The sequence below is a fragment of the Falco peregrinus genome, chromosome 7 (genome assembly GCF_023634155.1).
Source record: "Falco peregrinus isolate bFalPer1 chromosome 7, bFalPer1.pri, whole genome shotgun sequence".
In the NCBI taxonomy this organism is placed as follows: Eukaryota; Metazoa; Chordata; class Aves; order Falconiformes; family Falconidae; genus Falco; species Falco peregrinus.
The window spans coordinates 18237397-18263018 of NC_073727.1; the positions used below are offsets into that span (position 1 = coordinate 18237397).

Sequence of the window (25622 nt, forward strand, 5' to 3'; positions counted from 1 at the left end):
CCCCGCCGCCCGCCGCCCGCTCCCCGCCCCCAGCCTGCCCCCAGCCTGCCTCCAGCACGGCCGGTTCGCCTCCTCCGACCAGCCAGCCCGCCGCCTTGCCCGACACCGCGTGCATCCCATCCGCCTCCCCCTGCCATCCCACCTCCATCCCGCCTGCATCCCCTCCTCAAGCCCACCTGCGTGCCTCCGCAATCATGGACTCACAGAATGGGTTGGGTGGGAAGGGACCTTAAAGACCATCCAGTTCCCACCCCCCTGCCACGGGCAGGGCCCCCTCCCCCCAGCCCAGGCTGCCCCCAGCCCCATCCAGCCTGGCCTTGAGCACTGCCAGGGATGGGGCACCCACAGCTGCTCTGGGCAGCCTGGGCCAGCGCCTCGCCGCCCTCACAGGGAAGAATTTCTGCCTCATCTCTCATCTCCATCTCCCCTCTCTCTTGTAAAGCCATTCCCCCATGTCCTGTCACTATAAGTCCTGCTAAAAAGTCTGTCCTTATCTTTTTTATAAGCCCCCTTTAACTACTGGAAGGTGCAACAACATCTCCCCGGAGCCTTCTCTTTTCCAGGCTGAACCACCCCAACTCTCTCAGCCTGACCCCGCAGGAGAGATGCTCCATCCTGTGCACACCCTGCCTGCTTCTCTCCAGCAACCTGTCTCCTCTGTCCCCTGCCCACCCCGCCAGCCTCCTTTGAAGTTTTTCTCTGGAAGTTCAGCAATTTTTTGCTGTGTTACTGCATTAACTAACTTTTTTTCCCCCTCATTTTGGCTGATTTTCACAGGCAGTATGTACAGCACATAAAGGTCATCTTAAGAGCCAGTTTCAATCCCTGCTCTAAACCACAACTATGCTAAAGCTTCTCTTTAATGAGAAAGACCATCTGTTTTTGTTTGGGTTTTTTTTAGCCCCTTCCCCTTCCTCAGCCCTCTCTGGGAGAAGGTGGGGATAAAATATATTCCTCATCACTCTCAGGAATGGACAGACCGTTTGGCCTGGAGTAGAAAATAATTAAGCAGTGATCAAAAGTCTACTGACATCCGGCAACCAGGGGAAAATCAAAGCTTGGCAAAGGGAGTCACCTGGGATTGAAATGACATTTCAATTTGAAAAGGGAATGCTGAGGCCTCCTCTGCAGTAGCTGAGGGCAGTAGGGATGGTCTGTGGCGCTCGGTGCTGCACAGAGGGAGCAGAAGGGCTTGGTCTGCAGGGGCTGAAGGGATGCAGTGCTGCTGACCGGCTTCTCTAGACTTTCAGAAGTTTTAGATGCCTTACAGGAGCGCAGGCTTTGTGGCAGGACACAAGCAGATGCCGAACAGGATGCAGTAAAAGCAGATGATTAATCCATGTTTCTTCCCAGCTTTCCAGCTTTGCTTGTGGTGCCTGGGCAAGGCTGCCTCAGACTCTCCAGCCACCTGAGAGCATTTCTGCAAGGTAACAAATGCCTCCCTTGGCAGCTGGTGACATCCCTCTCTCTTGGTTTTTTTATGAGCATTATGCTTCATACTTATTTTTACATAAGAATTTGCATTCTACTTTTTGGAAGGTTTGTTACATATTTTTTCTAGAAGATCAGTGAGTATACTTTTTCCTCCCCTGCTGCCGTTTATATCCAATCATTTTTTGGTCACATTCACATTTTAAAGATTGATTTTGTGTTGGAAGGCTTCCTAGTGAGGTGCTGAAAAAAAATCAAAGGAATATTATTTAATACACTTGAATGTGTGTCCCAGTATTTATGCAGTAAAACTGGAGATGATCTTGCTGTGGTTAAGTGTATTTATGCTTCGATATGCTGTATGCAAAGGCCCTTAGACCATTGCCTGCCTTTACATATAATTTTTAACCAGCAAAGAGTAAAGTCCCTCACTATGCTTTATTTATGCTTTGGCAATTAAAATAACAATAAAAAAGTAAATTAATTACTTGTAACTTGCCTAACCTCCCTCTGACTCACACAGGATTTCCTCACTACACTCACTGCCGTTTGATTTTGCAGTTTTCCCTTGCCTATGAGGTTTTGTTGACATTAAACACAGGCAACAGAACCCGATTTTTGCCCTGCTCTCTGTGTGACCCGGCTCTGACGTCCTCAGTCTGCCAGCCATGTGGGCACAGCATGCGATGCTGGGGGGCTGGAGTCAGGACATGGCTAATGTTTATTTTTCTCAGTAACTTGCTGTGGTTGCTTCCTCATTCCCAATACCTCCTTATTTCCAACTAGGTTTTTGCCTAGAAGTTGGATATTAGCAATTTTAAGCCTGTGCAGGCCTATAAGATGTGTTTTAGTCTGCCTTGTTACGCGGCATTCCGGAGCCCATCCTTTGGGCTATGCCAATGTCCTCCACTGTTTGCCCGGGGCAGGGAGCAGCAAACTGTTTTTCTACATATATTTTTCAAGAGCCAAAAGCCTGAAACTTCGCACAGACCGCTGGCCTTTCTTCCCACTTTGTGTTGAAGTTGCCATCCCTTTGTCAGTCGGTTTGGGCTGAAAATGCGCTAATTTTTGAGATACATTGTGTTTATATATGAAGCTGAATGCAACCAGGAAAGTTTCCCCATTGGAGATGCTCTCCAAGGAACCTGTAAATCCTTTGTGTGCCCAAACCAGGTATGAAACAACCCCCTTTTTTGCTTTTGAGGGATTTTTTTTTTTTTTTGTAAGTGTATCAGAGAAGTAAATGGCATTTGCTCAGGCCATAGCAAGCTTCAGACTTTGAAGCAAAATCCGCCACTATGAGAATGAGATAAGAAAAATAGCCAGGAGACTTTGGGCGACATCCTCTTATTGCTTGTTAAATCGCTGCTGAGTGACTCATGGTGTCCCTGCTTCAACATCAAGCAGCAAACAGTTCCTAAAGAAGCTGCTGCAGGACCCATACTTCTAAGTTTAAGACAGAAAGTTTCTACGCGTATTGATCTTCCACCAAAAATATAAATAAAGAAGCCCTAAATAATGCAAGTATGTTTTTATCATCTCCAGGGTTTAAAATCTCTATTGCTTACGACAAAGGTGTGAAATGCAGATTTATTTAATAAGCACATAGTTTGGCTTAGGATAGGCGTGAAGCTCTTCTCAACGCCAGTTTTCCTCTTGGCATCCCTCTTGTCATGGGGCATTGAATCACCTAATCCACAAAATATTGCAGGTGACCTATCATGGGACATTTGTTCAATAAATGAAATAAATGGAATGAAAAGATTGAATGAAATGGGAATGCATTTCTGGCCCAAGAGACATTACTTCAAGGGTGCACCTCAGCATTTATTATGTTAAATTGAGAAGTAACCAGCCTAGATTGGTCTCTCTTGTCATTTTAGCTAACATAGCTAGGTTTTTCATCTATGAAACAGAAAAGCAACCTCTCAGTGATTTTAAAAGGTGCATCAGATATACACCTTGTACCCCGATTTGCAAACTAATTGATTTGAGTGTGAGTTATATCTGCATCTCTAACAGCAAGCTATTGTTTCTGTGGATTTTGCAGCTGACTTGCACACCCTCACAGCAGCAGAACATCTCCTGTGACTCATCAGTTAGGTTTTGATGGGGATAATAATGGTTATTACAGCTGGATCAGCTGCCCAAGAAAATAACTTGCCCAAGGCAACAGGTAAGCAGGATTTTTAGAAAGCCATAACCCTGTCTGATAAATCCTTGCTGGCAGGGTTAGACACCGACATAATTCTCACCTCTCCATGGGAGCTGGGACAGCTGGAGTTCAAATCCTTGCTCTCCAAGCTTTCAACAGATGCCAGAGCTATTGCTGGAGCATGTGGCTTTAGAAAACTCACTGAAACATGCCTTGGACCTCCTGTTGGCTAATTCTAGTGGATTTAGGCTTGTCCAGTGGCATATGGGGGTTTGTTGACCAGATTTTTCAGCCCAGACAGAAAATGAGCTTTGCTGCCTGCGTTGAGCAAGAGGCTGGCTGGGCTTCCCTGTTGCTGGCCGGGTCAGGAGCTGTGTGCTCCTGTCGTGGATGCCAGTAAGTAAAGCTCTCCAATGCCACAGGGGATGGCTCCTCAGCCATGGGGGAGACATGGGAAGGGTTTCTCTGAGGGCTGAGCCTGGTTTTGCAGCTCTGCTTCTTCCCCTTTTGCAGGTTTGGTCCGTATCTAACCCAAAAACAGCTGAGCAAGAGGCAGCAGCGCTTGGCTGAGCCATAAAGGCATCAGCAGAACTAAACCCCACACCAAGCCTGGATTTCCATCCATTCAGCAAGGCAGGTGGAAAGTGTGTGTGTGGGTGGTGGTGTCTTGGTGTGCTCCATCCCCTGTGCACCCCTTTTGCCTTATGTTGCTGATGCTCTGGGGGATCCTGTGGCACTCTTGCCCCCAGTTCCTGCAAATCCTTGCAAATGTTGTGGTCTGGTTATGCAAGCTGCAGCACCTGGTGACTCAGCCAAACTCATGAGGAAGCAGGTGACTTTGCTGGGAGCTGACTCAGGAATGGGTGACACAAGCAAAAAGCTTCTTCCCACCATTACTGGGACAAGTTGAATCCAGGTCTGGGTGAGCAGAGAGATGGCAAGGGCAGAGCCTGCTGGCCCCAGCTTGGTGTGGAAAGGCAATGTCAGGGCTACCATTTGCTTCTGCAAAGCTTAGGTCTCTTTGCACAGCAAAAAAATTGTTCCTTGGCTCTAACACAAGGCAAAATCCTTGCCTAATTTAAACACTAATAGCATTTTCCGTATTTTCTGTTGAAAAGCTCTCCTTGCTTCCCTTGCTTCATCCATCTTGTCTTCCTGGGGTGTCTCCTTGACTTCAAGCAAATGATCAGCTGTGCTAAGTCTATGCTGTACCCAAGGAGGTGGCAAATGGCTCTCATCCAAAGGCAGAAATGTCTGTCTACATGCCTGGCACATAAGAGAGGCTGAGAGCAAAGCTCATCCTATGTTTGGTTTGAGACAGACCTTTGCAGCATCCTGGTGTGAACATTGCTGTTCTGCTGTTTGGTGTGGCCAGACCTCTGTTGCCAGCTCTCCCAGCAATTTTTGGCTGTGGTACTCTTGGGGTCACAGGTAGACTTGTGTGACAATCTTTCCTCCATGACTCTGGCAGATTTTTGAAGATATGGGAAATTTTTCCATCTACTCTGTCCCTCACCAAGAGGTCTTCTTCCTTAGCTCTTTGGGCTGAGCCAGCTCCCCAGTGCTGTCTCCCCATCAGTGTGGAGCTGGCTGGGGCAGCTGCTACGGTCCCAGGTAGACCAAGATGTTCCTCTTGGGGAAAGACCTTACCTCTAGGGCACCTTTCCCACCTGCTTTCCATATGACATGTCAGGCAGCTTCAGACACTTTGGGCCAGATGCTGTGGCTTCACTTGTGGTACGTGCCTGACTTTGGCCTTGCTTCTATCATACCCCAGCCTCCAGGAAATTCAAGAGCAGCAGCAAGAGCTCCGATCTCAGCGGCTCTCCCCAGGCACCTGACCTGCTCTTTCCACCACTTGCTGAGCTTGTGCTTTCGAGCTGCCTGGCTGCAATATCCATCTGCCCGTCCTGGATTGTGACAGAAAGCAGGAACTGACTTTGCCTCCGTGGCCCTCTGTGGTCACCCCCTGCTCAGATGACAGATTTGTGTAAGAAAAGCCAAGGATGGGAACAGCTCTTGTGCTTCAAAAAGAAACCTCCAGCTGACCTCAGAGGAGGAAGCCTACTGGAAAGAAGAAGTGAGAGAAGCCTGGGCACTGACAAACATCACAAAAATTTACATCCAGAGAATTTTTTTCTGTGAGTGCTGGGCAGAGGGACAGATAAAGCAAACATACACCCCCACACCCCCCCTTTTTGTGTCCTTTGCTCTTCTGCAGGAGCAGTGTGCCTTCTGTGGAGAGCAACTTTGACATCATGACCTTACAGGGAGAGCTCTGGGCACAGCCTGTTCTGGGGGGGTGTTCAACAGTTTTGCCTTTCTCTGCAGGCTCTGAGGTTGGCCGTGGCCCAGGCAAGAGCCCGAGCAAAGTGCGCATCTGGGCTTTTGGCTGATGGGGCTTGTTCCTACACTCACGTGAGTCTTGCCTCCTGATTCAGGGTTGGGGAAGATGCTTTCCCAGAGTGGCTGGCCAAGGAATGGGGCTGTACTTGCCCTTGTCTATTCGAAGAGACACCCAAGCTCTTATCTGTGTCACTGGATTTATCTCCATCTCTTGATCTCTCCTGCTCATAGCATGAAACACACATTGAGGGTGGTGGGGTAGGGTAGGTCAAGATATTCTGTATTGTGTTGGGGGTTGAAAGGTGATATAGGGATGGAGGCTGTCTTGTACATGCAGAATTCAGCTTCAGGGGGATAAAGTTTCTCTGTAGAGCCATTATTAGTGTCTGCTTTGCAGAAGGGAAACTGAGGCATTAAAGGCTCCATTCCATAGTGAGCCCAGATGGAGAAAGCAGAAGTCCTGGCCCATGGGGAGCCCTGCTGCAACCACTTGGCCATGCTGCCTGCACTCTTTGCCTGCCTGCAAGACTAGAAGCGTTGCTGGCTCCTGGCAGGAAGAGAAACCTCCCAAGATCCTCCAGAAATGAGTGGATTTTGGTGCTCCAATGAAAGGTTATCTCATCAGGCACCATGCCAGGCACTCAGTGACGTGTGAGGGTCCATTGCACGCCAGCCACCCGGGACCCATTTTCTCCTGGTAACCCTGTTTTTCCCTGTTCTTTGCTTTGTTTATACATGAGCCTCAGGGGGGAAATGGAAATAGGAGGAGGACTGGTGGGACTGGAAATCAGGGTCATTTGTAAGGAGCTGGGGCAGGAAGGGCAAAGTGCTGGGAGGGTTTTCTGAGGGTCAGCGGCAAGGGACTACGGGCTGGGTGAGACTGGTACCTAAAAGCTAGCTTGGACCTATTTTGGATATGGGGAAAACTGGAAGAACTTTTAACTTCATTGTAATTTATTTAGAAAAAATATGCAGGACAAGGAAGCCAATGGGGAGTTTCCCACAGGCAGAAAGGAGGTGCCTGCAAGGAGGGACGCACTGTGCCATCCATCCCAGCAGGCTCCCACCGGGGACCTCTGGGTTTGCTGGATGAGGCCAGACCAGAGGGGAAACCAGTCTGATTCAGGTTGCACTGGTTTTTGATGCCATCTCGTGGTCCGGGAAGTCTTTACAAAGGGATGTGTGGAGCATATTTTCTTGGCTAGGCAGACAACTGCAGAGTAAAGTAGCTCCTGCTGCCGTTTCCCAGGGCATTGTGAAATCTGGCCCTAGCCCCACTGCTTTTGAGCAGGACTCATCCCTGGAGGGTGATTTCCACCACCTCTTCCCCCATCTGTTTGGGAATTGCTGTCCTGAATACCTCTAGGGAGCGGGGCTATCTCATCCCATCTCATTTCAAGCTCTGATGGGGGAATGTCCCTCCCCCCAGTATCCCCCCCGAGGGAGTGGGGAGAGGTGAGCAGGGAGGGTTCACCTCACCTTCGGCCCTAACCCTCTCCAGATGTGGTCATTGCCCTCTGTCCTTGCAGAATGGGCTCAGTGGGTCCCCTCCTCTTTATGCCCCTTCCTAAATGAAACAAAGGCAGATCCACTTCAGAAGCGAGGAGAGTCGGGAGGTGATGAGGTACTGGAGCTGCAGCATCCTTATCTGTGTCTACAGGAGAGATTGAATCAAGTCCCAGCCCAATGACACCGCTGGCAGCTGCTCAAGCTGGGAACAGCCTCGTTGCACAGTATTTAGCAAGTATTGACCCTCACAGAAACTGATGGGAGCATTCAAAGTGCCTGCTGGCAGCTCAACAAAGTGACTGCAGAGCCCTGCTTCATCGCAGCACAGAAAGAAAAAAACACATCAGAAACCGAAACGCAAGGGGTGTGTGCATCAGGAGTGAACAGGAAGCTGAACACCATAAAATCTCTACTGCAAAGAGGATTGAAACTCTGTTGCTGCAAACCCAGTTGCCCAGCAAGAGCCCACGTGCTTGTGGCGCGTGGCAGAAGTCACATGCGAAGCTTGCTCAACATCTGCAGCTGCAGAGATTTGAGTGAGTACCTCCTGACTGGCACGGGCAGGGCTTCCAGCTAGGAAGATCTTAAAAAGGGTTGCAAAAAAGTGAGGATTAAAAGGCAACTGCATATTGTCCTTTCTCACCGTGGCGGTTTTGGAAAGGTTTTGTGTGTTATTTTCCTCTGGTGTCTCTGCCACAGGATAGCGTGGAGGTGTCCAAACTTTTTTAGGTACTTACAATGCACCAATCTCACTTTCATCAGTAAGAATTCCCATTTTAGGTTGACTATCCCTGTAGATTCAGACGGACAGGACTGATGGACAAGGGGAGGACAAATTGCTTCGCATGATCTCCTGGGCAGAAGAAAAGTGGCACCGGCTCATCCTGGAAATCTCCAGCTGGAGATGAGGATTAAGAAGGTTTGGGAGGCAAGCAGGTCTCCAGCACAAGGACAACGAGCCCAGCTGGCCATGCACAAGGGCACTAAAGACATTAAAATTATCTGCGGAGCATGAGCAGTTCAACAAATGGTGAGCAGCCTCCCAGCTTTACACTGGAATTACCCCGAGGGAGAGGTGAGAGCATCTTGCAACAGCCACATCAGGACAGAGGCGGCTGCAGGTTTTCTCCCATGGCTGATTTCCAAGGTCGCTCCACCCCTGCTCTGCCTCCCCAAGCACTTTCCAACCAGCTAAATCATTCAGATAAATATAGCAGGAGGAAGGCAGCAGGTTTGGCTTGGGAAGAACGGATGGAGCTGGCTCTGAGACAGCGAGCGTGCTTTGTACTCATTGCGACAGAGTCACATGCATGTATTGAAACTGAGACCTAAGTGTAAAATTATGCTGTTCTGGGACTTTGGACAAGTCTTGAGTTTTTGGAGGGGAAGCTGGCAGCTGGCTTTCTTCCCCAGCTGATGAGGTAGCGAGTCAGCTAGATTGAATTGGGTCATCTTTAGCTATGAGGTGGTCTTCTTCACCTCGGGTAAGGGAAGCCGATGTCCCAACACACAGCCCTTTGCACAGTCCCATTGGTGTCTCCAGCTGCACCTGTGCAGCAGGGGCCTGGATATCTCCCAAGTCTTTGTTGCTGTTCCCCACCCCAGAGCACCACTTGGCTGCAGGAGGTTTCTGGGACAAAGAGCCTCTGGGATGGGGAAATAGGTGGTGGTGACTTCTGGCTGCAGCCTCCACTGTGCTGAGGCACCTGGTCACCTGCTGAGGGATGGACCTCAGCATCTGAGGGCTGACAAAACACCATGGGGTCTTCCCAGAGGGGCCTGGCTGCCTGCTCTGAGCTCAGGGAGCATCTGCAGCCTCTCTGACGACTGGTAGCCATCAAATACTGTGTGCTGGCATTTGCAAGAGCCATGGGCTCTTGAGACTGGCCCACTAAGGTTTATGGTGGACACCACCTATGGTACTCCTCGCAAGGCAGGCAGCTGTCCCACAGGTTGGGCTATGTCACTTGTGGCCCCATGTGTGCCCCAAGTGCCTGTAGGTCCCACCTGAGGGGCAAGGGACAGCCCTGAATCTTTCCAGCATCTGGCACAGTGAGGTCCTAACCTTGAATTGGCACCCACCCAAGGCAACAAACACCAAAAAAAGAAGGCAACTTCTCCTGGGAACTGCTGTGTCAGGGCTTGGCCCTCCTAACATTGTCTCCCCATGGCTTTGAGCATCTTCCTTGCTGACGCAGTGCTGAGCTGCACGTCCCAAGGTGAGAAGAGGCTGAATAAACAATTGCCCCCACCCCAAAAAGGATGCTGGCGCCTGCTGGGAAAGCCCAGACTGGTGTTTATGCCAGAAGACACACAAACATCTCAGGCAAACAGCCCTGACCTCCTCCTCCTCCCCCCCCAAAATGAGGCTTTTTCTGCTTATCTCTGCATCCCTGGGGTAACCCTTTGTGGAGATATTCTGGGATCCCAGTGCCGTTGCCGTTTCCTTCCAGCACCATTTCCTTCCAGCACCGTTTCCTTTGGCATGGGGTCAGCACCACCATCCTCTCCCGATGGGGCCCTGCGGGATGCCCGTGGTCCCCCAGGATGCCTGGGGCTATCACTGGGAACACATTAGCTAGAGAAGTAGGAAGCACTTCAACAGGAGCCAATGGTCCAGGAGCCAGGGAGGCTGGAGGGTGCTAGGCAAGGAAGAAAAACAGGAAGGTGATGGCAGATAAGCAAAAGACCCTGGAAGAGGAATATAGAGGAATAATGGAGGGTAGGAGGGAAGTGAAGATCATGGCTTCTCCTACAGCAGACATAGTACTGTGAGAGGAAGCTGCTGAAAGAAAAGCAGCCCAGAAAAATCCTTTTCATCATGTTAGGTCTCACCTCACAGCAAGGTGGGAGCTGGGGATGCTCTAGCAGGTCTGTGTGTGAGGGAGCTGTCACACACCCATGAGGGCTTATACCTGGCTGAGAAACTCCAAACACAGCCCTGTGGGAAACTTAATTAGCATGTGGTGAAGCCCTGCTAATTAACCTGTTAGTGGCACGCTTCCCATCGAGAGGAGACCATCACTGCCTTGTGCATAGACAGCCCTAGAGCGGGAGTGTCCTGGGGACAGGACTTGATGTGAACCCAACACCTTGCTGTCCTGCTGGGATGAAATATATCAGAGACAGGGGCTTGTGTCCATGTCCCAGGTCTGCCCTGCCTCAGGGTTTCCTTTGCACGTGTCCTGGTGTTTAATTTTACTGTGCCAGAACATAACAACCCGTGTTTTCCGACTGATTTCTGCAGACACCTCTACTGTCCTGCTGATCTCTCAGGCTTATGCTCTTGGTATGACCCTTGAGCAAATCTTGCTCACGGCACATGCAAATCTTGTCCTTTTGCATAGTTTCTCCAACACACAGCCTGTCTTCAACACCTGCATGGATAAAACCCCAATCCAGGTGCTTACCATCTTCCATCCTGATCATGGCTGTAACCATGATCTTTGGTGTAACCCTCCGCAAAGCACAGATGGGTGCAATGGAAGGATGCTTAACCAGGTGGCCCTTCAGAAACACTTCTCTACCCACAGGGTCCTGGCAGTATACCAGGTCTGAGACCTCTTCACTGCAGGAGAGCTTGTTGGGAATGTACTGATGGCCAAACTGTGCCCAGGGTTTGTTGAGCTCAGTGCTCCCCGGTCAGTGTTAAAAGCAAGGACCTAGTAATTTAAAAGTGTAGACAAAGGCACTTATTTAATTCCCTCCTTGATAGGGGGGATTATCTGTGTCCTGCCAAGGTAACCTGGCAACAGTGGGGGTCTGGTAGATGATAACCCCAGAAAGGAAGAGGTCAATCCTTAATCCTTCAGATACACCAGAGGTTGAAGAGACCTACAGAGTGATTGTGTTCCCCGTGATGATACGGGAGCCAGCACACCAGCCTCCACTGCTGGACAAGGGATGTGGGCAGATGAGCCCAAGCAGAATCATCTGAGTAACCTGATCCAGGAGCCACCACTGATGGTACTGGGAATGGAAACTAAAATCCCAGCCTAGAGTGACAACCACAAGCGCATAGGGAACTGGTGGACTTGGCCAGGACATGGCTGGTGTCCACCAAAGGCAGAACCAGTTCCTCTAACACCTGGGAAGTGGGACATGGGCCAAAAGGTAAGAGGTGCAGTATCTGTGGCCTGAGTCCCTTCATCTGTGCCACAAGGTCATCTTCTATTCCTCTCTTCATGTTTCCCCTGGGCTCCCCATCTCTGTGGTTAAGGGTGGGGCATCATGTTAGATGATGAAGAGCTGGGTAATGGTAGCCAAACTACCCTGACACTTCCAGGCATGGCTTGGGCAGCCTTGAGAAGAGGGGACAAAGGAAGAGCTTGGCCATAAGCTTTCTCTAGAGACAGTCCATCTCAATCCACCACTAACATTAGTGATACGCTGAAGCAGAGCCTGTGCTTATGGTACCCTGACAGTCTCCAGCTGGCATCAGTGGGGCAAGGCTGGACCACAGACAATTGGTGAAGCCCAGCCAGGTCACATGGAGAAAATAATGAGGGAAGCCCAGGGGCTGTGTGATCCGTCCCTCAGCATCCTACTGCTGACCTAGGTGTCTCCAAGTATGCACTAGAGATGGGTACCATGCATCCTTGTCAGATGGGTCTAAGGTAGACATGTGATCACATCGTGGCCATGATGTGGAGTGTGGGATGTGAGAAGGTGGTGCCTGAGATGGGCCATGACAAGAGAAGACCATGATACTAGATTGCATCTAGTTAGTGAAAGAAAGGTGGGCTGAGTTGTTCGTGTGTGGGCTGCGTGAAGGAGGAGCCCTTCTTTTCTTTCCAACATAAAAAGGAGAGAGCGAGTGACATACAACGCCCTGTCACACTAGCATTGTGGTCTTTGGCCAAGGAGACCAGACGAGTTTCTGTGGGCCTGATGAGAAAGCCTTTGGAGGGAAGGACAAGCTCCCTCATGGCTTGTTAGGTGGTAAGATGCCAACAATACAAAAGTCTGGGTAACTCTGCACATGAAAGTGCAATGTCCAAAGCTGGGTCAGCTCCAGGACTGCTGTCCAGGAATTGCTGAGCCCAGGACTATGCTTGTCTCCTTTGCTGAGCCACCCAAAGGGCAGCATCACTGGAAGAGTTAAGGAAACAAGTGAGAGCAGAAGCCAGCCCCCAAAGCATGGTCTACTTGCAGCGGCTTCACTTCCTCCATACATATGCAAAACATAACCAGACTCCATCGACAGCACTATTATGAACAGCACTGGGTTTGGGAGAGCACTTGGTAACCCACCAGCCTCCAGCTCTGCCACCAGCAGGCTGTGCGACCTTGGTCACATCACCACATGCCCTCTCCCTGGCCTGCAAGTCTGGAGATGAAGAGGGTCACACTAGGTATTGGTGGCTGGGTGGTCCTCCCCAAAGGGGTGGGGAGGACGTTTTTCTGAATGGAAATTCGTTGCTGGATCCCTGGCTGGGTTGCTTATCTCTGATGCTATTTCAGTCAGCAAGAAACCGCCAAGCATGTGCCAGACGTGGTGGTGGTAGTGTCAGGAGGAGAGCGGGGGGATGGGAGAGGGGAGACGGGGCAGCTCCTGTGCTGTCAGACAGCCATGAGCCCCCATCAAGGTCTCAGCCAGTGCCAGAGATAGTGGGGGTCCCCTGGTGTTGGGGCCGACCCCATGGTGGGCGCATGGTGGCTGAGCTAAGTGGGATCAGTGGCAGGGTGCACATGAATGCCGATAAGAACCGGGAAGCGGTAGCCAAACTCCCACAGTCTCTTCAGGCATGGCTGGGTACCCTGGGACTGGCAGAGGGGGAGGCAGCCTGGGGGCTCCCCAGGAAGACCCTGTGAACAGCTTAGAGCTGCCCTGCTCATGGGGTCTGCATGACCACCAGTCAACCCATCTTCTCCAGGTGGTGAGGGAAACAGAGGGAGATGGGTTCACCCCCTCCACCACCCCCAAGAAGGGAAGTGTTGGAAGAAGGGTTCGCCGGAGTCAAGAAGACGCTCAATATGAGTTATGCATCTTGCTCAACTTTATTAGTTTCTAACACTACTTATATAGAACCCATACACATGCATATTCGTAAAGCAGAAATATAATTGGTTAGTAGTCTCTAAACGCGTGCGGTTCTCACACCCCTAATTATCATGACTAAAATAAGCGTTCTATCCATGTAGCTAATTGTGTTGCTGTGCTTCAGCCTTGTGGTTTGTTACTCCCTATTTTCCAGTACCGGTCCCTATCTTTCTTGGCCCTGCACCTGCTTTCCCAGCAGCTGTAGCTTGTTACAGCCACGGCCTGTTGGCACAACATAATTACTTGGTCTCAGGATTCAAGAATAGCTCAAGGCTACCTTTCTTGTTAACTTCAGCACAGCAACTTCAGTACAATTCTGATTACAGGCCTACTCTAATACCAGGCCTGGATTGTGCAGATCTTCAGAGATTCTAAAGCCATGCTTCTGCAGGGAAATTTCATTGTAAGAAGTAAAAATCGCTTTTTAAGACTTTTTTTTTTGGTTGTGGGTTGTTTTTTGGTTGTTTTTGGGTTTGGGGTTTTTTTTTGACAGTCTATGGAGGAATTTTCTTGCTGAATGCTTTTGCTTTTCAATTTGTGCAAGTTATAAAAAACCACACAGGGTCACAGGATGTTTCTGTGGGAGGTTTAATTCTGCCAGAAATCACTTTCTTCAGCATAGCTGTCTCTGACAGCTTGTCCCAAGATAGCCTTTACTATTTTAAGTTATTATAAAGATAATATTCTAAGATATTTTTTAAAAATCTAATAAATGCTTTTTGACACCTTGGGACCACTCCTTCAGCTTTCTCCAAAAGCAGCTGATCTAGGCTGCCCTGGCTGGAGCAGGGCGTGGATCAGAGATCTCCTGAGGTCCCCCTCAGTCTCAGTTACTCCGTGTTTTCATAAGCTGTTCTGCAGCAATTCCCTTTGGGAGGGGAGAGAGAGAGTTACCTTTGCCCCCACCCTACAGATGGGTAAACTGAGGCAGTAAACCTTGCAAAGCTGTTCAGAGGCAGGAGTGGAGACCAGCACTCCACGTGCCCAGTCACATACTGTAGGAAAAACTCTATCCTGAAGCTGAATGAGAGCCAAGCCTTAAATAGGGTTGTTTCCCACAGCAAGGCTTTGCTGACCTCCCGTTTGCTGGGATGCTGGCTCAAGCAGGCTCAGCCCAGAAAAAACCCACTGATTTTTGGGGGTTTCAGCATTTCTGTCAGTGTCTGGGAGGAGCATCTGGAACAAGAGACATTTCTGGACCATTGCACGCACTCATCCAGACAGGCAGCACCTCCTTCAAAGTAGACGTTGTTGTAGCTGTTTTGCTCTGTGTGTCTATTGGCAGTGGGGCTAAATGAGTCAGAGATCTGGTTTAGTCCTGGGATTTTTCAAGGAGGACAAATCACCAGGGAAGCTTCTTCTCTGTTCCCCCTGTGGCTCGTGCAAATGATTTCACTAGCTAATCAGTACACGGTTGAATGTTAATTTGGGAGCTGTAACATGTCGCTGGGGTCAGCCAGTGATGCCCTATGCGATTTTGGCAAATGGATGACACAGGCACTCCCAACTTTCTGTATCACCACTGCTTATGGAGGGAAGAGGGAACCCTGGTTGTGCTCATGCTCATTTTGCACACTGGGGAGTTGGGTCTGCAGCCTCATAAGCTCTTGCTGGCTGGTTGCCCGATCCAAGCCAGGACAGGCCCACAAGGATGGGTTCCCAAAAGGCTTTGTGGTACATGGGTGCCTTGGCTTTACCATCTGTTACATGGGGTTTTGCCAGCTAATGGAGGACCTTCCCACATCCCTCAAAACAAGCATATCTGTGTACTCACTGCCCTGTGGGGAAAAGGAAAGAAAAATGTAAAATGTCTGCTAAGCACCCAGTCCATCACTTTTGGTGCCCTACAGACATCCACTGATACCTCTTGAGTTCAAAGAACAGTCCCAGACACAGGGAGCAGAGCTGCCAGCTCAGGTAATGTGACCCTTGGGGACAGTTCACATAGACATGTGAGTGTGGCAGGTTGAAATATAGAATCTTTGCAAGGGAATGGGGTTGCTCTTTTGCTATACATGAGAGCCGGCTTCTTCCTGTTCCTGATGGCATGTGGTGACTTGTCCCCTGGCACTTGGCCAATATATTCCTGTCTGGTTCCTACCTACTTGGGCTGTTGTGTCTTGGTCCATGCAAGTTGGCTCATGCCTCACCTGTGTTATCTGGCCTATGACCCCAGCAGTGGGTCCTTCACCTCCATTACCATTAGCTCACCTTCCTTCCCTGTTGCAGATACCACTTCTTCAGAGCAGGTTCTCCTCACTGTGGTGACCTACAAGCTGTGAAGACAGAACAGCAAAGAGGTGGACAAGGAACACCTGGGCAAGGAAACAACTGGAGTTCTCTCTGTTGTCTGCCAGGCCGCCAGCCCTGTGGTCCAGGCTGGACTACTGATCTGCTGAATGGCCAGGTTTGGAAGACCTTCTGGGTGTCAAGGGAAACTCTTCACCCCTTCAGTTGCCTGGATGGTGAAAGGGCAATCTGACAATTCTGTTCTCAAGAGCAGCACAGCATTGATATGGATGCATTGTGCTCATGTACAGATAAGAGAGAATTAAAAAAAATCCCAGTCCAAGGCACCTTCTCCTTTCCCACCCTACTAGGAGATATTTGTTTGCCTTATAACACTTTCCTTCACAAACCTCATTTATTGGTCTAAGGATGACCACTGACCTCATGAAAGTGTAACTGCTGCAGCCATCCATGAGAAACCCACTGGTCTCTGTCCTATGCTCAAGTCACAGAAGGTCTCCACATGTATTTTGGCATTCAGTTTCATCTCAGGATGATCCAGCTGGTGGCTTGGGGGCTGGCAATGGCTGGTGGGATGATTCTGCCTGTCTCTGAAGAGAGAGCTTTTTCAGAGCTTTCACCATGTGACGCTGGTGAGTGACAGAGCTGTTGTGGGGGCTGATAACTGGGTTAGCTCCAGTGGAAAATGCTTCTGCCTATGCTCAGCAGGACCTTGGGTCATCCCCCACTGTGTCAGCTCACAAAACACTAAAGACCCTCTTCCAGCCTGTGCTTCACCTACCACAGTCAGCCACCCTCCCGGGGGATTCTGCTAACGAACTGTGCTTGAAGACTATCATCTCCCAGCAGATAGCAGCTCCCCAAGGAACAGGCAGCCTGGCAGTAACGATGCTGAAGGTGAAACCTCCCATTAATCACAGAAGCACAGCTGCCACCTCCCCACACAAGCAACCAGAAGTAACCACATCACTGAACAGACAAAACATGCACATTTTTCCCCTGTCATGTGCTCCAGGGTGTTTTCTCTCCCCTGTGCTCAGTGTCAGGAGATGTCTGGTGCTCAGATAGGGCTGCCCCCGGACTGTGGACCATACATTAAAAGATTGTGTTGTCAGCCAGTCCCATCCTTGGAAACACAAGCCTGGGAGACTCCATAATGTGCTTAACAGTCAAATCCACAACTGCCCTCCTTGGGAAGATAAATCTATTCACATGCCAGCAAGGGGGACCTCAGCTTCACCTCTGCCTTCAGAGGTGGCTCCTTTGGGCATTTACCTCCCTGTGGTGCTGAGATAGCATTACCAAACTTCTCCCCATGAAGCAAAACCAGGACAGTGTTGGCTTGGGCTTTGCTTCCAAGCAACAGCTTGGCAGGAGGGGTTATTTAATTTTTTTTTTCTCATCCCAGGAACCATGTTTTATTTGAGGTGGCTACTTTAAAGAGCTGCTGGGGCCAAGCAGAAATCCAACACTTGGGAGGAAAGAGGCTAATGGCAAACTTGGGGTATGCTTGACTTCCCCACCTTGGAATAAATCTAGTGACTTCCAGAGGAAATGTACAGACCCCTTGAAATTACACCTGTATCCTCAATTCCTTGTCCTGCAGACCTCACTGAGATATGTTGCCATTGCAAGTGCTGCCAACTCCAGACCTGTATCAGAAGGCTCACCAAGTCTTGTAAATCTCTAAAGCCTTCCTGTCGTCCAGCTGCAGGTTTGGTTTTGTCCCCACAGCTCCTGTAGCTCCACAAACCTTGCTGTTCCTGGTGCCCCAGGACCGTGGCATCAGGTCCTCCAGGCTGGGGATGGATTGCCAGGCTTGAAGAACCATGCCCTACTTCTTCTCCCTCTGTCTTCTCCAGATGAAGACTGAGAAAGCCAGGTTTCAGGTTCTGCTCAACAAAACAGGGCTGTGGGCCAAGACCCTGCCTTCTCAGGGCTTTGTAAAAGTGACCGCTGCAAAAACCCAGTGAGATGCAATGCGTAGTTCACAACTGCAGCCACAGAGATGGGGCCCCAGTTGCCCTGTCCGTGTCTGATACAGCTGAGCTTTTTGCTGTATTAATACATTTCCTGCTGGCTGGAGCTTCCACCAGTCCTGGGAAGGATCAGTCTGACACCAGGAAGGGGTCATACGCCTTGGGGTCTGGCTAGCCCAGCCAACGTCCTTGCAGAAGGTCTCTCCATATGTACACCCATATGAATTGAGATGTGTTTTCAGGAAGAGTGTTTTCGGATCTTACCCAAGGAATTTAATTAGGAGTGTCTCTACTGGGCCAGGAGGCTGTAGGTCTGACACAACTGCTTTGCCAACATGTTCCTCCAAAACCCCATTTTTCTTTTCCTTTCATAGATGTGGGGAGCATGGGGTGGGTGAAAGATGGTGTATGTGGGTGTTCATGCCCGTGCACCTCCCCTCCTTCCCCTGTCCTCTTCATCACCCTCCCCAGCCCCTTCCCCTCTTCTCAGCAATGATAAGCTCGAGGATGGAAAAAATGTTGTCACACATATCTCATTTCCAGTGTGTGGGAGTGACTGACAGCGGCATGAAGATCTGGACAATAAAACCTCCTGACAGCTTTTGTGTCCATCCCAGGCATGGGGACATGGTCCTGGAGGAAGGGCCGAGTGCTTGTGGGGCTTGGGGAAGGGTGCTGCAAGTGGTGGCCCTGGGGAGGAGGATGGAGAGGGGAAAGGGCTTGTTCAGCCCTCCTCATCTGGGGTGCAAAGTCCTTCCCCAAATTCAGCATTGTCTCTCATCCCAAACGAAGAGCCACAAGCTTTTGGCTGCAGGTGGCTTTGCAGGCGTGATGGGGAGCAGCCTGACAGCTGCTAGCCACAGTGTTTGTTTTGGAGCATCCCCACCGGCCAGCGCTCCCTCCCTGGGGCTGGGGGGGCTGCACTGCTCCAGCACTGCTGTTCTTCCCTGTAGGGCTGCCAAAAAAGCCCAGAGCACCTCGCCAGAAGGGTGAAGTCATTTATTTATGCCTGGAAAAAAAAAAAAAAGAAAGTACTTTATTACACAGCCTCTGAGATGCTAGGGCTGACCTACTGCCAGGCTTTCACTCTAATGTGGACAGCTGAGGTCAGCACAGGGCAGTCCCAGTGGCTGAGTCTTTTCTTAGTCCCCTTGTAGGGGCATACAAACAGGACATCAATTTACTTATGGTAAAAAAAAATAAAAGAAAAAGTGCCAAGGTTTTGCTGGCAGAGGTTCGTTTGACTGACAGAAGTGTGTCCGTGGTGGCAGCTCACCCTGGGCTCCCTTTGCCATCCGCAGAGATAAGAAAACCCTTGTAAGACATAATTTCTTGCCTTTCCTCTGGCTCTCAAGGGAGATGTGGAGGCCAAGGAGACAGAAGCCTTTGCTTCGTAGATGTTCAGATTGCTTACCCGATGCAAGGGCTTGGCTCTGCCTGAGATGAGAGGGGCTCTTCTGAAACAGGGCTTGGGTCTGAGAGTCCCTGACAGTGACTCTGATTTTATAGCACTCCGAGTTTTTCAGCATCTATTTTCTCACCGTAATTACAAGTGAGAAGGATTTTTACAGAAAATCTGGTTTATTCTAAGCAAAAAAACCACAACCCAAAACATTTTATAAATTTTCCAACTGGAAAGAGAACCATTCATTGTTTACATTTCTGCCCCATGCCTTGGGGGCTGTCATTCCTCTCCCTAAAGTCTCCATATTCCTCTAGAGCACTGCTCTCCTAAGTGGGGTATGAGCAAGATGATCCATTGAAGTGGTGGAAAAAATATTCTTTGTAACATTAATAAATAATATAAAATAAAATATATTAAAAGACCACTGCTGTAGGGAACCATCTCTCTCCTTGGGCTGCAGCATCCATGTCCCACAAGGCTTTTCCCTCCCAAGGGCTGTGTTGTAGCAGATAGGAAGCACAGTTTGTTTTGGGTTTAGCCAAAAATATTTCATACTTTTCTGGTCAAACCACACTTCTGGGGGAGAGAAGAAAAGAGGGGGTTATTGCTGTTTTATGGAGAATTAAGGTTTTCCATTCCAAATTAGGAAAAAATTGCCAAAAACATTTAGAAGAGGACCTGATGCTCCATCTCCAAACTATTTCCATGGTAAATTTGTACCCAGCCCTGCCAGAGATCACTGTTGACTGCAAGCTTTGGGTATGGGGCAGCTGGATCACCTCCCTCTCTTTGCCCTGGCCTCCTCCTTTGCTGGCAAGGGGCAGCTTTTAAACACTTTCCAGACAGTCACGCAGGATTTTCCAGGTTGGCTGCCTGGGATATGAGAGGTTAAACTCTCCCAGGCCTTAGTAGGAGCTGAGCTGGGTGAAGGCATCGCCCTTGGCTTGGCTGGGCTTTGGCACAGAGGCATTTTCTTGTCTGTGGCAGCTGATAGCTGGCTCCATCCTGCTGGGAGCAATTTCCCTCTGCAGCTCCTGCCAGTGAGCACACACACACACACACACACACAATCCCTGCGCACACCCAGGCAGGCGTGCTTCTTACGAGGCTTGCATACAGGGGCTCCCCACCTCCTTTCCCTTGTAACCCCGGCAGCCTGCCCCCGAGATGTCATCCTGCCCCTGATAAGGTGCAGAGGCGGCTGTGAAAGGAAGGTTCCCAGTTGCTCCTGGCGCCAGGCGGGGTAGAAGCAGACATGTCTAACCCTGCCTTCCCCAGCAGCGCCTGCTTCTCTGCAGGGCCAAAAACAGATGACATCAGCCCCTCGTGGTGCCCCCTCCCAGAATCTCGATCAGCCCCACCGAGAGGCGAGAGGCGTGTGCATGGAGGAGTGAGGAGGAAGAGGGAAGGTGGCAGGGAGGAGGTCCCGGAAAAGGAGGGAAGATGAAGGCTAGAGCTGGAAGTTGGTTACTTTGGCAAAAAGACAAAGTTCTGCGAAACTTCACCGGCTAGACTTCAAAAAGGTGGAAAAACTGGAGGCTCATTTCTGGCAGGTCTTGTTATCAAGGAGAGCCTTATCTGCTCGATGGGACTGATGGCTCATGCGAGCCAGAGTGGCTGCTGACCTCTGGCTGAGCTTTCCAAGGCCTCCAAGGAGCCGAACTGTCACTCAGTGGAGAGGAGAAACATCCAGGAGAGGGGACTGTGTGAAGGCTTGCCACTGTGTTTGCAGCCTGCAGAGCGAGAGGAGCAAGGACAGGGGTGTTTGCAGCCCTGGAGCACACGGAGCCCAGTCCCTTGCTGGTTTAATCCATGGTGGTAGGAGGAGCAGGGGAATCACTCCATGCTCAGAACCCAGACAGACATGGGACGGACGATGTCCACTAGGTGTCAACCAGCATAGTTGAGTCACTGGTTTTACTGGTTTCCCTCTGTTTTCTCCAGGACAAGACTGGTCCCTCTGGGATAGATAGTGGAGTGGGTTTAGGTTAAAGCCAGGTGTGTAGCTGATGGTTTCAAAATTCAAGGAAGCTTTTGGGTGGGAATTTTGGCCACCTCGTTGCTTGCATGTCCCAGATATCACACTATGTGTTTCCAGAGATGAACCTTCCAGCTTTTCTCACAAGAAGACTTTCATATACCTTCATGCCCCCTCTCTCCTTGCACCTCCAAGACATCTCTGTTTTTGCTCACCCTACACCACCTCCTCTCCTAGGTGAGGACCTGCTCCTGGGATCCTACTCCAGAGTACATCATGGTGAGCAGTTCCTCTTCCTGCTTAGTACTGCAGCCAACAACATCTACTCGCTGGCGAAAAGCTGCTGTAAATGAACTTGGCCTTGGCCCATTCCCACTTGTAATGCCACTCAACAGATCAGCATATGGAGGAAAAGAGGCAGTGGTGCCCCTCACATAATATTGTGATATGGTTTGAAATACGAGAGTTTATTTTCTTTCACTTCCTGAAACACTGCATGGATGAGGCATGGGTGAAAGTGCCCCAAAGGTTTTGGTCTGTGCCGGCTAGTCCAGATGACCATGGCATGGCTCAGGGAACAGCAGAGGCCAGATGGTCTTCCTACCATGCAGGCATCGACTAATAGGGGTGGAAAGCTGAGCTTTCCTTTAATTTCCTTGCCTTGCCTTCTCTTGCTTCCCTTGCCTCACCTTCCCTTCCTTTGACGTGTGTCCCAAGCCTTTCTTTTGGTTGGGTGCCCAGGGTAGCAGGGTTTGCAGAGATGCTCCCCAGCCAGGGTGGTGGTTTGCTGGATCTGGTATCTCGTCCTTCTTCACACCCGTGTTCGTCATTTCTTCTCTGGTGAAAATTTTCTTCCTTTTTTCCCCACTAAGCAAACCGCATTTTTTTCAGCTATTTTACACACACCCCAAAATCACGTGCTTTGTATGTGTCACTGTTCAGGGCCTGTCCAAAGTCAGGTTGGATGCTTCAGTCCTTTACTGTCCCCAGACCCACAACGACCCTCAGCCTGGGTTATCCCTCACCAGCAAATAGCAGTGAGGCTAGAAAAGCTCATTTTGCCTTTATCATCAGCCTTATGAGCAGTTTCTCTTTTCATTTAAACCTTGCACTATGCAAGTAAGATTTCACATGAGAATCACTCCATGCAGAAGCAGGGCAGATACAGAACCCACCATACTCGTGGTGCAACTGCCAGGTGAATTGTTTTGCCCCTGGGAGTGGGATTTCTCCATCTCACCCATCTTTACCTTGTGTTAGAGGTGAATAACCTGAGCCATCCACCCAGGTTTGCCTTGTTATGGGGGAGGAAGAGGTACTTCTGGAGGCTAAATCATACCTCTGTCTTGGATCCATCTCCCTGAAGAGGATGGATCCTGCTGTGGTCTCTTCTGTAGACAGAGCAAGAGATAAATGTTGATAAAGGGTGTAACAGAGACAGAGATAGAGGTATGGGTGAAGAGAGGTTTCAAAACTGCTAGGACAAGCCCAGAAGATCCCTCTCTTACTGTCACACTGGAAGGGCACAGGTGTCCCCTTGGTCAAGTGCCATATCTGCCAGCCTTGTGCAAATGTTCCTGATACCCCAGCGCATCTCAAGCAGCATCAGACCCCAAGCATTAGGCAGGATGGTCCATCTCAGAGGGAAACACAGCTGCACTTTGGACCCAGAAGGACATACAAACCCAACAGGTTTATTGGTGATGCACAAACCAAGGTACTGGTGTAGGCGCGCAGGTGTCTGAGAGCAGATCTATGTACAGTTGTGGTTGCAGGGTCACTGGGCTGGTCCCCCTGGGGTGCCAGGGTCCATCGCAGCGCAGCCACTCTCATCGGCAGCAGCGCAGACGGCCATTGCTGCAGGTCCCTTCCCAGCGCTCCATGTGGAAGCAAAGCCTCCGGCAGTGGCCATGGTTACTTCTGCATTGCTGGCTATCTGAAAGGCCTCTTGCTGCAGGGGGAAAGGGGACAGAAGACCTGCTTAGGGGACCTGCAAACCCACTTGGAGCCCTGCTGGTGTTGGTGGCTGAGCAATGAGATGCTTGCAGTTGGCAACAGGGAAATTCAGCTGGCTTCATGGTGAAGGTTGGATGTGCTTGGGAGGAGCACCTCCCTCCAGCAAGCATTGGGAGTCTCTTAATGACTAGCCTAGGTGAGATGGCTAGCTCTGGGTTGGCTAAGCTGGGTTAGATGAGTTAGGTGAAGCAGATCCCTCAGGTAATATCAAAAGTCAGAGAAGTGTCTTTTTGGAAGAGGTGTTTTACCTATTGGTTTGTTTGGAGATTCTTGTGATTGTTGGTTTCTTGGTGTTTTGCGTTGGTTTGGTTGTTTCAAATCTGCCTGTTTTGATAAAAAGGGTATGTGCTGCTTCTCTTTACACACAGCAGGAACACCAAGTTTGGGGTTTCTGGAGGCAGTGGTGGACATCCACCATCAGTGGAGTGGGCAAACCCTTCTCTCTCCCTTCTTTATCCCTAGGACTTCAGTTAGCTAAACAAGAACATAAACAGGCTGAGCAAGTAAATATCTTCTTGGTTATCAGGTTTGTTTTCTGTGAAAGTTATACCACCATAGTCCTAGTAACATCATCGTGACCTCACAGCTGAATGAAACCTGAATTCCTAACATATATATACAAGCAACCAGTGAAAAAGCCAAGCCAAGGAAGATTTTTCTATTAAAACAGAATCGCAGAAGAAAACATGAACAAAAAAATAAACCAGCAGTCTTTCCCCCTGCTTCTTTTCCCCTGAAAGATGCTTTTGATTTCATGGTGTTCTCTTTGCTTTGTGGAGGATGAGGCTTGTATCCTGGTCAGGAGCAGAGCTCAAGCTCCTGGCTTAGGCTTAGCATTTCTGGGTGGGTTTGAGGGGTGGAAAGGAGGGGATGTACAGTCTATGAACCTGGAACACCTGCATCCAGGAACTTCATGGAGACCATTTCAGAAGAAAATTGGAAGCAAGAGTCAGGTCAGCCTTGGTTTGACTTGAGGGCCCCGTCTTGTCCTTTTCTACCTCAGGGTAGGAACCTGTCTGTTCTCTCTCCACAGTCCTGCAGAATCCCCTGGGAGTATTTTGTCCTTACCGGGAATGTCCTGGAGGAGGAGAATGACAATGACTGCAAAGAACAGCTGGAGGATCTTCATGGCTGAATGTGGGTGGAGGTTCCACCACGAGGAGGAGTGAAGGGCTGTGAAGAGATGGAGAAGAGGGAAGTCCTGGATTTATATTGCCCGAGGGGTTGTGTAATGCTCCTGGAGCAGAGGGAACTTTGTCAATCTCAGATGCATTTCAACATGACAGCAAACAGTTGCACTGGGATGTGCCCATTCTTGAACACACCATGTTACAGGAAAAAAAAAAAGAAAAAAAAAAAGAAAAAAAAAAAAGAAAAAAAAAAAGAAAAAAAAAAAAAGAGGTTTTTTTCAACAAATTGCACCGAGCACTGGGGAGTCTGCTACTGCTTGCTCCTGGAGACAGGATGTTGGGGCTGACCCAGTCTTGTGTTTGTGGGCTCGAGCATTTGATGTTAAAATCCCATCCAAGTGTTTGCAGTATCAAAGTGGTTGGTTTTTTTTCTTCCATTTCCAGCTCCCAGTCTCTGTGTTTAGCACTGACACAGTCAAGCATGAAAAAATCCAGTTTCCTCTTCAGCACTCCCTGACACACAAAGTTAGCTTGAAAATCATGTGATCCTTAAAAAATCAAAGGTCTGTTTGCGTTTCCCAATTTCTAGGCTGCAGAGACTGTTTGCCAAGGTTTTGTTTACAACTGTCAAGAAAAAAGGCAATTTAGCATCTTATTGATTTATATATTTATTAAATGAGAAAGCTGGGATACCTCTCCATAATTATCAGGAGCAGGAGCGTTAGGAAAGGTTGTGTATTGCACCTCTCCCAAGAAAGCTGGCAGGCTTTCTGGTCTGTACTAGTTCTCCAGGTCAGTTCCAGGAAATCAGTAGAGGTGGGACCTGACTTTCAGCTTTGGAAAATAACACACAGCAAATAACAAGCAGAAATCTCCCCTAACAATAACAAATAGAGGAAGAGGAAATAAAAACTTTATAAAGGTTTCTTTTTACAGCAATGACACAGCAGAGGGCATCACTAAGTCTTCCATTTTTCCTTAATAAGTCACCTTGATGGCTTTTTATTTGGAGGCTGGATGCCAGGTAAACCCAACGGCCTTCAGGCTGCTTGAACAGAACAAGGATCACCTTCATCAAACAGTGCAGATAAGGGGCCCTTCACCAGCTGGACTTTGGATCACGGGACACTGTTTGAACAGGGTGTCGTGCAAACTAGCCACACCAAATGCAGGGAATGAAAATGAGTCTGTAACCCCATCTGTAGCGGGGTTGTTAGCACGGGCATGTGCAGAGCCTCTTTACAAGTGTTGGGTGCTTTGCAGATTTGGTGGTACTGCTTGGTGTGGTGGTGGAAGACCATAACCCCACCATGTCTCTCCAACGAGAGAGATGGTGCAATGGGGCTGGGGCAGAGTTTCTCTAGTAGAGATGAGATTGCA

At 49.6% G+C, this 25622-nt stretch overlaps 1 protein-coding gene and 1 long non-coding RNA gene across 3 annotated transcripts; one reads left to right on the forward strand and one right to left on the reverse strand.

The window, feature by feature from the left end:
- The first annotated feature begins 44 nt into the window (after positions 1–44).
- Positions 45–19715, forward strand: LOC129784942 (uncharacterized). 2 transcript variants are annotated; one of them, XR_008748242.1, is made up of 4 exons: positions 45–3607; positions 4100–6629; positions 7593–7977; positions 8239–19715. It is a non-coding gene; the product is annotated as an uncharacterized LOC129784942 (long non-coding RNA). The 2 variants fall into 2 exon arrangements; XR_008748243.1 differs by having other exon boundaries at positions 7593–19715.
- A 3055-nt stretch (positions 19716–22770) lies between these two features.
- On the reverse strand, positions 22771–24335 carry LOC129784941 (gallinacin-13-like). Its single transcript, XM_055811254.1, has 2 exons — positions 24181–24335; positions 22771–23047 (listed from the first exon to the last, which is right to left on the reverse strand). The coding sequence occupies exons 1-2, from the start codon at positions 24239–24241 to the stop codon at positions 22926–22928; spliced, it is 183 nt and encodes a 60-aa protein (XP_055667229.1). The 5' UTR covers positions 24242–24335; the 3' UTR covers positions 22771–22925.
- Positions 24336–25622: the final 1287 nt, after the last annotated feature.

Bases quoted from the DNA above. Each gene is read 5' to 3' on its own strand.
- LOC129784941 (XM_055811254.1), bottom strand. From the start codon at position 24,241: ATGAAGATCCTCCAGCTGTTCTTTGCAGTCATTGTCATTCTCCTCCTC. The intron at 23,048-24,180 runs GTAAGGACAAAA...TTCCCCCTGCAG, and splicing joins CCTCCTCCAGGACATTCCCG to CAAGAGGCCTTTCAGATAGC.